We start from the raw sequence: 13597 nt of genomic DNA, 5'->3' as shown, positions 1-13597 counted from the left end.
GGCAAGAATGGTGCACACTGCCGACAGCTGAATCACCTCTCCAGCTCCCCTGACTGCCCCCACCCCCAACCATCCATTACTTTTTCCCCATAATTTTAAAATGGTGTCATGGCATTTTTTAGTTTCTGGTTGACTTTCTCTAGATATCTGTATCCCTTCACTCCAACATTCTTTTTTTTTTCTTTTTTTTTTTTTTTTTCCGAGACAGGGTTTCTCTGTGTAGCTTTGCGCCTTTCCTGGAGCTCACTCGGTAGCCCAGGCTGGCCTCGAACTCACAGAGATCCGCCTGGCTCTGCCTCCCGAGTGCTGGGATTAAAGGCGTGCGCCACCAACGCCCGGCAACTCCAACATTCTTATTAATGGCAAATGATGGCTACAAACTGGAATGCTTTAAACTTTTTAAAAATGTGAACTTTTAATTTTTGCTACAAGTGAGATACTTTGTGTGGTAGTTTGTAATTGCCCCTCATAAGCTCATAGGGATCGACACTATTGGGAGGTGTGGCCTTGTTGAAGGAAATGTGTCACTGTGGGGGCAGGTGCAACATGATTCTTAAATGTTCATATTAATAAAAAAAAAAAAAAAAAACAAAACTCAGGATCCAGGTATTGGGGTGAACTCTGAAAGATCAGAAAAGCAGAACAAGCCACAGCCAACCTCACCTCGACAATTCCTCATCTGATTCTGTTTCCACAAATCCTCAGACTGAAAGCTTCTGAGGCCTCACCCGAATGGATCTCAGCCAAACTATTGCTAAAAAGCCTAAAGGCTTAAAAGCCTCTAGTTCCTGGTCCTCATGCCTTATATACCTTCCTGCTTCTTGTCATCACTTCCTGGAATTAAAGGTGTGTATCTTTCCCAAGCAAGACATGAAGTCTCAAATCCTGGCATTAAAGGTGTGTGCTACCACACCCGGCTCTGTTCCAAGTGTGGTCTTGAACTCACAGAGATCTGGATGGATCTCTGCCTCCAGAATGCTAGGATTAAAGACGTATGCTACCATTGCCTGACTTCTATGTCTAATCTAGTGGCTGTTCTGTTCTCTGGTCCCCCTCCCCCAGATAAGTTTATTAGGGTACACAATATATCAACCACAGGCAGACTTTCAAGGTCTCTTTTGCTTAAGTTTTGCTCAGTGTCACAGTCCACTTCCTGTTGCCTTCTGATCAAGATGTAGCCAGTACCATGCCTGCCTGCATGCTGCCATGCTCCCCACCATGATGATAATGGACTGAACCTTGAAACTGTAAGCAAGACCACCACAATTAAATGTTTTCCTTATAAGAGTTGCCATGGTCATCTATCTCTCCACAGCAATAGAAACCCTAAGACATCTTGCTATTCCACTTTTGAGTCATGGTCAAACAATGTGATCCAACTTGTTGAGAGTAGGGGAGAGATGCTGGACCACGTGTTGCCAAAGGAAGGGCACTTGGAACATGCAAAGATGATCTAGAAACTTTATACATAAGCAGGATAGCTCTTGCCAAAATGAGTGAGCTCAGAACAAACAAAGCTTTTTCTGTTCTCTGACATGTGTTCTTTCCAAACATTTGTTCATTTTTAACTCATATATTGTCAATATTTCTTTCTTTCTTTCTTTCCATTTTGAGATAGGGTAGAAACTACTACATTAGTAAATGCCACATATGCAGACAAAATGTAACGCCTTTGCTCCCTTAACTTTCAAACACTTTCCCAATCACCAAGCCTTCCACCAGTTTATTTCCCTCAGTGTGCAATCAAGTGTAAATTAAGTAAATACATCCACACCCTTCCTAGGCCATCATTTATCATACAAAGAATTTGCATGGACGTTTTTGTTTTTGTTTTACATGTCACAGGGCCTTGCTATAATAGCCCAAGCTCACCTAGAACTCACTATACAGCCTAGCCTGGTGTCAAAACTCTCAATCCTCCTGCCTCAACTTCCTGCAGACTGGGATTACAGGCATATACCACTTTACCCAGCCTATATAAAGCACTTCCAAACTTGTTTTTTACAGCTAAGGATACAATAACTGGAGCTGTGCTGACTCAATCAATCAATGGTGCTTACCTAGCCTGTGTGAAGACCCAAGTTCAGTCCCAGCACATACACTATGAAGTAGTGACAGGTACCTGTAATACCAGCACTCAGAGGCAGAGGCAGGAAAATGAGGCATTCAACATCACCCTGGGCTATATAGGGAGTTCAAGGACAGCCTGGACTACCTGAGACTCTATCTAAAGGAGAAGAAAGGAAAAGTACATATATTAAATGAATACATGTACCCCAAAACTTACCTTTTAAATTACAATTTAAATATAAATCATTACCCATTCTACATATGTACAGTGTGCCGTGTTCTGTATCTACATGATTGCTTTACGCCTTTGGGTGAATCTAACTGTGGATACTGTTATTCCTTTAATCTATAAGTATTCTTACAATTTTAATAGAAGATAATTATTTAGCTGTTGGTATATGAAATTTTCAGGTATCTTAGAGAATAGATGGAAAAGATTCAGGCCCACATATACCTGTAACCCACACATTTCTGAAGTGGAGGTAAGCAGGTCACTTGAGCCCAGGATTTCGACACCAGCTTTGTTAACATAGCAAGGCCATATCTAGCACTCCAAAAATGAAATTTGAGAGCAAAGTATATTCAACCCATTAAGCATGTCCAAAGACAGAGGCCTGTCACGTTTCCCTTAACTCTAAGTGACAGCACTCATTTTACAAAACAAAATCAGCAGGCAGAGTGGTCACCCATTACCACTGCCGGTGACACTGTTCATTGTGCGCAAAGCCCCACACTGAGCTCAGTGCTTTTCATCTGATACCACAATTAAACATTTAGGAATATATTAAATTATTAACATTTTTCTCCTCTTACCAAACCTAGGGCACTAAAGGGCCTCAAAGTAACCCCGTGTGCCCATGTGTCACCTTTAACTGTTGAATTAAAATGTGATTAAATATAAAACACTACTTAAAACAATACACTGGTTTCCAAGAGATTATGAAGAAATGGACAAATCTGTGAAAGAGGTCTTCTCTTCAAATTTTCTAATTAAGTTTTGCTTTATGTAAGCAATGTTATTAATCCTCATAAAATCTATGAGGAAGACTGGTATCATCATCTCCACTTCCCAGGTAGAGAACACTTACCTAAAAGGCCTGCTGCTTTTTTAAAAACTCATCCAAGCAGACCTAAACAATTTAAAGAAGGCTTGTGGAACGGTGGTGCATAAAACAACAAACAGAGCAGGATGTGGTAGCACACCTTTAATCCCAGCTCTCAGGAGGCAGAGGCAGGTGGATCTCTGTGAGTTCAAGGCCAGCCTGGTCTATAGAGCGAGTTCCAGGACAGCCAGAACTACACAGAGAAACCCTGTCTCCAAAAACCAAAACCAACAAACAAACAAAACCCACCAACAAAGCTTATTCCTTTTTCCTTTTATTTCATTCTTTTGTGCCAAATATCAAAACAAGGGACTGCGTGGAGCCTCACGTACTTCACCCCGTCCACCGAACACTGAAAGCACCCATAAACGGTCTCCCTCTTCAAGTTCCCCATTCCACAGAGAATGCAGGGCCCTTTAGGAATGTTGTGGTTTAGTAAGTTCACTCGGATGTGAGTCCCCTCTTTGAGTGAAATGTCAGTCATGCTGAGAGGTTTGTCGTAGTAGTCAGAAAAGAGATCATCCAGGTAAAGCTGGGAACGAGAGATGGCATCCATCACTCTCCTATCTGCAAAACAGAACCCAGAAAAGTGTTACAAGTCCAAACAACTGTGCAACCCAAGCTGTGTTTAAAAAGGTGTCAATCCAAATCATTCGTCAGGAGGTAATTGGGCTTTAAACATGCTAACTGATGGGTTACCGCGTGGGTAGCCTCACATACTGATACAGGAGGAATGCCTTCACAGATACCCTTCAACGGACATACTTCTTTCAAAGAGTATATTTCTCAGTCTGTAGAACATGGCAAAGGTTGTCGTTTCTTCCCTTTCGAATCCTCCTTTTGACACTGACGTGACACAAAGGTCTACGAAACAAATTCCAGATGTTATTAGAACTTAACTAATATTTGAGTATTTCATAGAGGCTATGAATACCCATACATGCAATTTGTTGTTCAAAACTAAACTTTACACATTTGAGGAAAAGATACATTAAGAAGTACAAAATTCAGAGATGAAACTCACACAGTGACCACCTGCCTCTAGCCCACCCTGTACCCAACCTGTCTGGCACGGGCCTTGTGTATCCTTTAGAAACTCTGTATGTGCAGACTTAACATGTTTCCAGAAACAATTCCATATCACACATAGTCCTTTAAAATATCTCTCAGAGATCATTGAATGCCCAGAGCTACCCACTCATCATGCTTTTGTCTTCCTCTGCTGTGCTCATGGGATGTACCACTACTGGGTCCCCTAAGGATGTTTCCAATATTTTGTTTTAGCAACTACAGACCCTGTTCCTCTATCATTGTACATACGTCTCAGTATATCTAGAGCATAAATTTCTGAAAATGAAAGGCCAAAAATATGTGCACATAGATAGATTACATTCTGATGAATGCCATTTTATACTCCTCTCCATAATACAGTCACTATAACTGCAAACCCCGACGGCCACAGGGTTCAAAGTTCAGTTTTCTTAGAATGTAGTTTTGTTTATAGATTTCCTAATCCCCCTTCCTCGGGACTACAGAAATTAACAAAAGAAGCTCTACAAATGTCAGTTACCATAAGTAGGGGGCTCCCTTGCCCGGTTCTTTTGGGGCTACATCTGGTCTTGTTCTGGCTGGCAATCAACTAACTTTAAAGTCCCAAGAAATGCAGAAAGCTAAAGTGAAATGCACTGAGCTACCTACCATACAAGATGGCAATTGTAGGGGAAGTACTTATAATTCTAAAGTGTGTCTTTTATTATTTTAAAGGGGATGTGCAGGTGGGAAGTTATGTCTAAACAGGTACAAATTAACTAATTGATTATTAATTAATACATACCACCCATTTGGGTACCACACACTTCGGGCATCTTAGTGCCGTCAGATTCTTTATTTACCACTTCTACAAGCTACCTATTAGAAGTCATTTATTATCCCTCACAAAAATTAAGGCATATTTTTGTCAATGGACCTTGTTTTATTCCTAACCTATAATTGTAAGTGGGGTAGTATGGAGCCTTCACTAAGACGCATACAAGAGGTGCTGGGAAGGGGGCGGGGGGATGCTTTCTCAGCTACTTCATCCTAGCCTAAGACTGAGATACTGAATGCATCATGCTTCTATAATCATGAAAACAAGAGGGGAGACAGAAGGAAGGAGGGAGAGAGGAGAGGAGGGAGAGAAGGAGAGATGGAGGGAGGGAGGGAGAGAGGCAGGCAGGCAGGGAGGCAGAGAGGGAAGACAAATGGGGAGATTCATTCCTATTACATTCTCCTTAAAACCATAATCACCTGAGCTTCTGGCATATCTTTTACTCACCAAAGGCACCATCCAGGTAAATGAAGAGCTCGAAAACACTGAAAGCTATAGTTGTGTGTGCTGGGAAAACAATAGCTTTTTCCCTTCCTTTGGGATTCTGTTCATCCATAAAATGAAACTACAGTAAACAAATGGATGAAATAACATTATTACAGAGCATAGCAGGGCAGGGTAGCGTGTTGGAGAAACAAACTTCCCGTAATCCCACCCAAAACAAAACCCAGTCACCTACGCAAGTAAAGAGCTGCCCTGCCTCAGTTAAGCCTTATGGTGGACACCCATGCATGATCTATGCTAGCGACCTTTTAGCTTCCTTACTTTAGGACCGAAGTCGATGAGTGTCACAAGTGTTCTTACAGTAGACCCTTCTTCTTTAGCTCTGCCCATCTACTTCAGAAGCCCCACATAATCTGTGGGCAGCTTCTCAGTCACCAAAATGACCACCATCAAGTAAATGTTTCAGTTTGTGCCCCTCAAGTGCCTGATGCTAGTCGGAATTTGGAGGATATCTGAATATGGATTCTGAACAGAACCCTCATAATGTAGTGATGGACACAGCGAGAAGGCACCTAGTATTCTAGAAATGTCTTGGTCCTCTTACATAGATTATGTGCAACATGTTAAATTACAACAGGAGAGGGTTAAAAAGATGACCATTTAGTCCTGTATTTTTTGGGGGGGGAGTGGGGGAGGGCGGTTGAGACAGGGTTTCTCTGTGCAGCTTTGGAGCCTTTCCTGGAACTCACTCTGTAGACCAGGCTGGCCTTGAACTTAGTCCTGTATTTTTAAGAGGCATTTCTTTATGATGTGTGTGGGGTGCATGCACAGAGATCACAAGGCAACTTTATGGAATCTCTCTTCTCCTTCTATCACGGGTTCCGGGGACAGGACTCAGTTTCCCAGGTTTGTGCAGCAAGCTCCCTACTCATTGAGCCAACTGTCTGGCCCTGGTCCTATACTTCTAACACATGGTTTTCTTTTGCCTTTTCTTTCCTGAATTATCAACACTGTATGTGTACACACCTGTGAGAGGCAATGTGCTGCTTTGGTTTGTTGCACACCAGACCGTGATCAACTCAGGGTAATTAGTGCATTAATCACCACCTTAAACTTGCACTGTTTCTTTACAATGAGTACATCCCTTTCCTCTAACCATTTTGAGAAATATAGTACATTGTTAATTATCTTCATTCTACTGTGCCATGGGCCATCAGAACTAAATGTTCCTATCCTATCCAACAATAATATTGCTCTCACCAACCCAGCCTTTGCTAGCTCCAGTCTGTGTTCAACTTCTATGAGATGAGTTTTTTTCTCTCTCTTTCTTTTCATTTATGTGTGTGGTGTATGCTGTGGGGGGTCTTTCTGTATGCTGTGAATATGTGTTGCTCCCATTGGATAATAAATAAAGCTGCATTGGCCTAAGGCAGGGCGGGATGGAGCCAGGTGGGAAAATCCAAGAGAGATAGTGAGAGGAGAAAGGAGAGTGGGAGATGCCAGCCTGCCGTCCAAGGAGCAACATGTAGTGGGACACAGGTAAAGTCATGGAACACATGACAATACATAGATTAATAGAAATGGGTTGACTTAAGTTATAAGAGCTCACTAGCAAGAAGCTTGAGCCATAGGCCATACAGTTTGTAATTAATAGTAAGCCTCTGAGTGATTATTTTATAATAAGCAGCTGTGGGACCATGGGTAGGAGAGATTCGTCAGGACTGCAGGGCCAGGCAGAACCAGAGAAACTTCCCTCTGCAGGTGTATGCATATGTATGTGTTTGTATGTGCACATGTGTGCACATGTATGGGGTTACATGACCACATGGATATGGGATGTATGTAGAAGCCCGAGGTCTACCTTAGGTATCTTTCTTTATAGCTCTCCATTTTATCTTTTATTTTTTTGAGACAGTCGCTCACTGAACATGGAGCTCACTGACTGGATGAGACTATTAGAAGGCTGGCCAGTCCCGGAGACGCTCCTCTCTCTGCCGCCTCCCTCCCTCCCTTGTGCTGGAATCATCGATTCACACTGTGATACTTAGCTTTTATCCAGTTGCTGTGCTAGGGGTCAGGTTCAGATCCCCATGCTTTCACAGCAAGCACTGTATAGACAGAGCCATTCCACATCCCACTTTAAAAATTAAATTAGTATACAAACTCATGGGTTTCATAGTGGTGTACGTGTGTGTGTGTGTGTGTGTGTGTGTGTGTGTGTGTGTGTGTGAATGCATCTTGCTCTAATTTGTTCTCTGCCACTACCCTCCCCTTTTCACCTTCATACTAGTCTCCATCCCTCATGTATTCCTCCCTTCCCTCCTCCCCCCAATCTCTTCCCCCCCTTTCATGGTCTTCTTTCTGGTTTCATGACCTGTGTGCAAACACATGCACACACATATATAAATATAAAGCTCGAGTCTACAAGTAAGAGAAAATGTGCAATATTTGTCTTTCTGAGTCTGCCTTATTTCACCTGACAATTTTCAGTTCCCTCCATTTTCCTACAAATATCATAATTTCATTTTCTTTTCTATAGAATAAAATGTCACCTAAAAATTGGCTTTGATCCTATCAAATCATTACTAGGTGTCACTGGTTGGTGACAAGATAAATAATTTTCAATTTTTTCAATTTTTCCAAAGATTTATTTATTTTATTTGATGTGTATGTGTGCCTGCATGTATGTATGTGCACCATGTATGTGCAGTGCCTGCAGAGGCCAGAAGAGGGCATCAGATCCCCTGGAACTGGAGTTACAGCCACTTGTGAGCCACCATGAGGGTGCTGGGAACCAAATCTGGGTGCTCTCAGAGAGCAGCCAGTTCTCTTAACTAGACATCTCTCTAGCCCCAGTTTTCTAATTTCTAATTTTCAAAAGGATTTACACAAAATAAAGCATATTTAGCTATTGATAATGTTAATTAGAAAAACTATTTTCATATAAAATAAATTGAGGGCTGGTGATATGGCTCAGCAGATAAAGGCACCTGCCACAGTGCCTGACCACCTGGGCTTGTTCACTGTGACACACATGTGGAAGGAGAAAATTGAGTCCCACAATTTGTCCTCTGATTTCACCATGTGCACCGTGGCACGTGCACACACACACGGAGAGCACAAAATAAATAAATAAATGCCAAAAAATTGAAAAACTCAACTTTTAAATTTTCAGTATGAATTGCTTTACTTAAAAATAAAATCAAAGCCAGGCGGTGGTGGTGCACGCCTTTAATCCCAGCACTCGGGAGGCAGAGGCAGGTGGATCTTTGTGAGTTCGAGGCCAGCCTGGTCCACAGAGCAAGATCCAGGAAAGGCGCAAAGCTACACAGAGAAACCCTGTCTCGAAAAACCAAAAATAAATAAATAAATAAATAAATAAATAAAATCAGTGGAACTTACTTTTTGTTCTTTTTGTTTTTGTTTTGTGTTTCGAGACAGGGTTTCTCTGTGTAGCTTTGGAGCCTTTCCTGGAACTCACTCTGTAGCCCAGGCTGGCCTCGAACTCACAGAGATCTGCCTGGCTCTGCCTCCCAAGTGCTGAATTTCAAGATGTGTGCCACCACTTCCCCGGCTACTTTTTGTTCTTAATACAACACTTAAGCACTATTTAATTGGAGGGACCCCAGTATATACATAAGTTCATAAGCATTAGTGATTTGCTTGTATTTTTTTACACACAGTTGGAACCCAAGTTGTCTTGGATAGTCTTCTTATTCGGAAGCATAACCACTGTGGAGTGAAGCCCTACACAGCTGAGGCTCTTTCTTCTCTGCCCTTGACAAAAGGCACAAACCCATGAAGAGCAACTTTTTAAGAACTCCACAGTACCTGGGGTTAGCTAGTGAAGCCCTGAGTATGTCTTACCCGCATGGCTTCCCCTCGAATCCCAGCATGCACAGACAGGGAGCACTGTCGTGTGGTTCTGATGCTCTCCATGACCACGCACAGCACGGCCTTCCTGCTGCTCCTTGATTGGCGGATCAAACTGTGGTCAAAGTTAATTTTTCTAGAATAAAATAAAAAAGACACATGCACAAGATGCTTTAACATGTGATTACACAGAATTGAACATACCTGTTGTGTTATTTGTGGTCCATCTTAACTATGTGTGAATCAAGGCAGGCATAATTCAAATCAGAAAATATAAATCACTTGATTAATTTGCTGCTCCCTTCAATGGATTTTCTTGTTTTAAAGAGTGGAGGCATGCCTTTAGTTTTGTAGAACTGGGGACTGAACCCAGGGCCGTGTGCATGCCAGGCAAATGCTCTATCACTGAGCCACCTCCCAGCTACCCACCCACTCTTTAATCAGATGCTCAATTTGCCCAAGATAGACTTGAACTCACTATGTATCCCAAACAGGCTTTGAACTTGTGATTCTCTTATCTCACTCTCTGAAGTGTCTGGGATTACTGGCCTGTACAACCACACCTGAATCTCCTGGTTCTATAGAATGTTCTATTCTGTCTTTTGAGAGTCTTTTGGAAGCATAGCTTGTATTATTTCAATGTAATAATTTAGCAAATTGTGCAGAACCACAATGACATTTTGTGAAACAATTGAAAATGTATATCAAATGACTTTTGATTGGGTTGGGGTACTAATTGGCTGCTAATATGTAGTCTTTCAAATGAAGAAAAAACATAAATTAACTCATAAAATATAACCCCAATGTTTTAAGCATTCTTTGTAATGGAGTTGATACAGTTAAATGATTTAGTGAAAATACTGCAGTATATCAGGATCTTGGTACTGACCGTGCAGTAATTTCCTTGAGTAATGTTGATACTTCCACTTCATGTTTGGTTACTACACCAAATGAAGCTTTGACCGCGATGGAATCAGATCCCGTAACATTAATCCCAACATCATTCACAATATGGTTGCTTCGCCTTCCATAGAGGGAAACATCTGACTCATCTTCATAATTCAGTAACTGATAAGATGAAATACCTTAGGAGAAGAAACTTAATATTTTTTAAACGTCTCAAATTCATCTTACATAGACTTTATATATATTACCATGTTAACATGACTGAAAAATTCTTTTGCCCAAATTAGACAGCATTTCAAAACACATGAAAAGTAGCATTTCAGGCTATTTTACTTCAAAAAATGACAGGATACTTAAAACAAACTCAAACTCTCTGTTCAGATAACTGAATACATATACATCAATCAAGATCCATTGGGTAGTTGAGAGAAAAATAAGTGTCCTTAACCAATGAGTAGCCATCATGCTTAAAAACACATTTCAAGGTTGGGAGATGGCTCAATTGGTAAATTGCATGCATGTAAACATGAGAATCTGAGTTTAATCCCCTAGTACCCACATTTTTAAAAACTGGGTTTATTTATTGCAATAAACTGTAAAATAATTACTTTCATTTATTGATCATGTGACATGGGTAAGACCAAATAATGCCCTATATTATACAGGACAAAAATACATCATTTTCTTGGTCTATTTAGTTAAAAAGAGCTTAAAATTGATTTTTAAATTAAGCAATAAGAGATTTGAAGCTATAAAGACTTAAGCATTGCTCATCTTAATGAAGGTTGATCTTATTCATAAAATGTGTATTATTAATATAATTAATCCACACAACCTCCCTTAGGTTATCAGTGCTATAGCCCCATGGAGAGTCACTCCCAAACATTTAAACTTACCAGCTGAAATGTCTCTGTCTCCTAGGAGAATATCTTTAAGTGTGAAAGGCGTTGAGGTAAATTTGTATCTAGGAAACAGAAAACAGCGCTTCTTTTTGACCACCAGACTCAGGGGTTGGTATTTGTCAGCTTCACTGAGGCTCGGAACAGGTACTAATTTCCCTCCATCTCCAACTTGCTTAACAAAGCTCTTGGTAGCAGCGGCAAACATATTAAATTCAACACGTCATCGACTGCGACCTTCAGGCAATGAACCCATTTTCTGAAGAAGAAAATTAGACTCCCAACTAAGCCTTGTTGGATGTTAAATCCAATTGCGCAGGTTAGAACTAGAAAGCATGCTCTCACCGGTAGCCGTGTGCAATTCACAACACTGCCTCCCTTCATGAGCTCAGGTAATAAATAATAGATGGCAGTGAAAAATGATATACTAAAAGCAAGTCTAACTGGGAATGGCGGTCTACAGAACTAAAATATACACAAAAAAACTAATTCAAACATACGACCCACGTCCTTGAGGAGACCACAGTTTTGAGGGTACTCTGCCACAAGCAATGAGCCTGTTTAGAAGGAAGCATTAATAGCCCTGTGGGAAACAGTGCAGCTGGGCCCTAATGTTAGGCCTGGATACCATCTACAGTGGACATCCTCCAAGAGGAATTCCTTCACAAGTCCAGCAGGTGAATTTTGGCAACAGAAAAGCACTTTTTGAATCCTCATAGTATCCAGATCATTACATGAGCATTTCTCTCATCTGGGATTTTGTATGTTCATAAAACTATGTGTATAATACCAAATACCAATTCACAGAATACAGAGGAACAATTGTAAGCAGCTCTCTGTAGAATACTAACAGCTTTTAGTTACAAATTACATCACACATTAAAAACTACCATGGAAGTCTCTTACTTTGAAAGGGATGGCTCAAACTACATTCACCTGATAGAGTTCTGCTAAATTTGCCTCCCTTTAGTTGCTTACTACTGTCCCAATCACTCAACCTATAAAAATAGTTGTATAAAGTTTTAGCTTATTTTCAAGGAGTTTTGTGGATCCATTTAAATTAAATTCTAGAAAAACTCCTGTACTGAGATATTGTATGGCCATAAGTGGTTGACATATTTTGAATGTGGTCCTTACAATACAGTACCCATTAACACGTAAGTGTAATAGCATTATTGGGTAGTAACCTACACTCCTTATGCAAAAATAAAGAAAGAGAGAATAGACTTAACCTAAACCCCAAGTAGAATTCAATTTGATTCGATTCTGTATATTTTTACTTGCTTCCAAGTATTTGGGCTCACATGCAACCCAAAACAAATTTCCATCATAAAACCAACTACTTTTGTACACCGATCTAAACATTTTATTTTTAGAAATAACTTTTGGAGTCTTTTCGTGAGAACGTTTCTAGAATTCAATTCTAGCGCATCAAGTAAGCACAGGAGCCACTGTGCATAGTTCAGAAATCTCTAAGACTCCTGTCTGACACACCCACAACACACTCTGAAAGTGGAGCATCCCAGACTAACATCATCACTCCCCACTGCACAAGTCAGCAGGGGCGGGAAGAGCGATCCTGGAAACTGGTCTAAATACCCTTGCTGTTTCCCCTACCTTCCCGATGTCCTTGTGGATCCTGCAATCTCCTAAAGCAGCGGTTCTCAGGGTCACAAACCTTTCGGGGGTTGCATATCAGATATTTACATTACAATTCACAACAGTAGCAAAATTACAGTTATGAAGTAGCAACGAAATAATTTTATGGTTGGGGGTCACCACAACATGAAGAACTGTATTAAAGGGTCGCAGCTTTAGGAAGGTTGAGAAGTATTGTCCTAAAGCCTGCAAGCCGTAGCCGGCCAAGCAGGAGAAGTTTCTAGGGATCCAGTACTCTTAAACCAGCCCTGCCCGGGATTTCCTGCTGCCCCTTTAGCTGACACTCTGGGGTCTCAAGTTTGGGGGCCAAGATCCGGAATTTTCTTAGCAATTTTGCATTCGGAATTTTAAAGTAGTCCAACCCTTAATCTTTTTTCCTTCCTCTTCAAACATGCTGGCTCTCGGCCTACTACAAGCTTTCTCACCGGAAAGGGCCTCACTCTAAGGACAAAGAACTGAGCCTCTGCGCCACTAAAAGGCGGGAGGGGAAACCCAGGGAACTGAAGCGGGGCGCAGGCAGGAACTGGGAAGAGCCCAGACTGGCATGGAGGCGGGGCCTAGCGGATGAGGGGCGGGGCCAGGCTCTCCGAAGCATTGGCAGCTGGGAAGAGCCTGGCCTGGCAGAGAGGGCGGGACCTGGCCGCCGGAGGGGCGGGGCCGGGCCCTGAGAGGCTCTGGGAACCCAACCAGGGCGCGGGCCATAGCTGGGAAGAGCAGGGACCCGCCGAGGGGGAACCGGGAAGGGGCCGAGCGCGGGGGCATAGGGGGAAACCAGG

General features: G+C 41.8%; 1 protein-coding gene across 2 annotated transcripts; it reads right to left on the bottom strand.

The window, feature by feature from the left end:
- Positions 1-3447: 3447 nt before the first annotated feature.
- Pjvk (pejvakin) lies at positions 3448-13594 on the bottom strand. Of its 2 annotated transcripts, XM_076569737.1 has the most exons (7): positions 12780-13594; positions 11160-11421; positions 10247-10442; positions 9352-9493; positions 5488-5605; positions 3939-4037; positions 3448-3740 (listed from the first exon to the last, which is right to left on the bottom strand). In XM_076569737.1, the coding sequence occupies exons 2-7, from the start codon at positions 11368-11370 to the stop codon at positions 3448-3450; spliced, it is 1059 nt and encodes a 352-aa protein (XP_076425852.1). In that variant the 5' UTR covers positions 11371-11421; positions 12780-13594. The 2 variants fall into 2 exon arrangements, with proteins under 2 accessions (XP_076425852.1, XP_015843879.1); XM_015988393.3 differs by lacking the exon at positions 12780-13594 and having other exon boundaries at positions 11160-12772.
- Between the last annotated feature and the right edge of the window lie 3 nt (positions 13595-13597).

Source organism: Peromyscus maniculatus, chromosome 4 (genome assembly GCF_049852395.1).
Source record: "Peromyscus maniculatus bairdii isolate BWxNUB_F1_BW_parent chromosome 4, HU_Pman_BW_mat_3.1, whole genome shotgun sequence".
Lineage (NCBI taxonomy): Eukaryota > Metazoa > Chordata > Mammalia > Rodentia > Cricetidae > Peromyscus > Peromyscus maniculatus.
The sequence above is the reverse complement of the archived record's forward strand: the minus strand, read 5'-3'. Positions and strand labels throughout refer to the sequence as shown.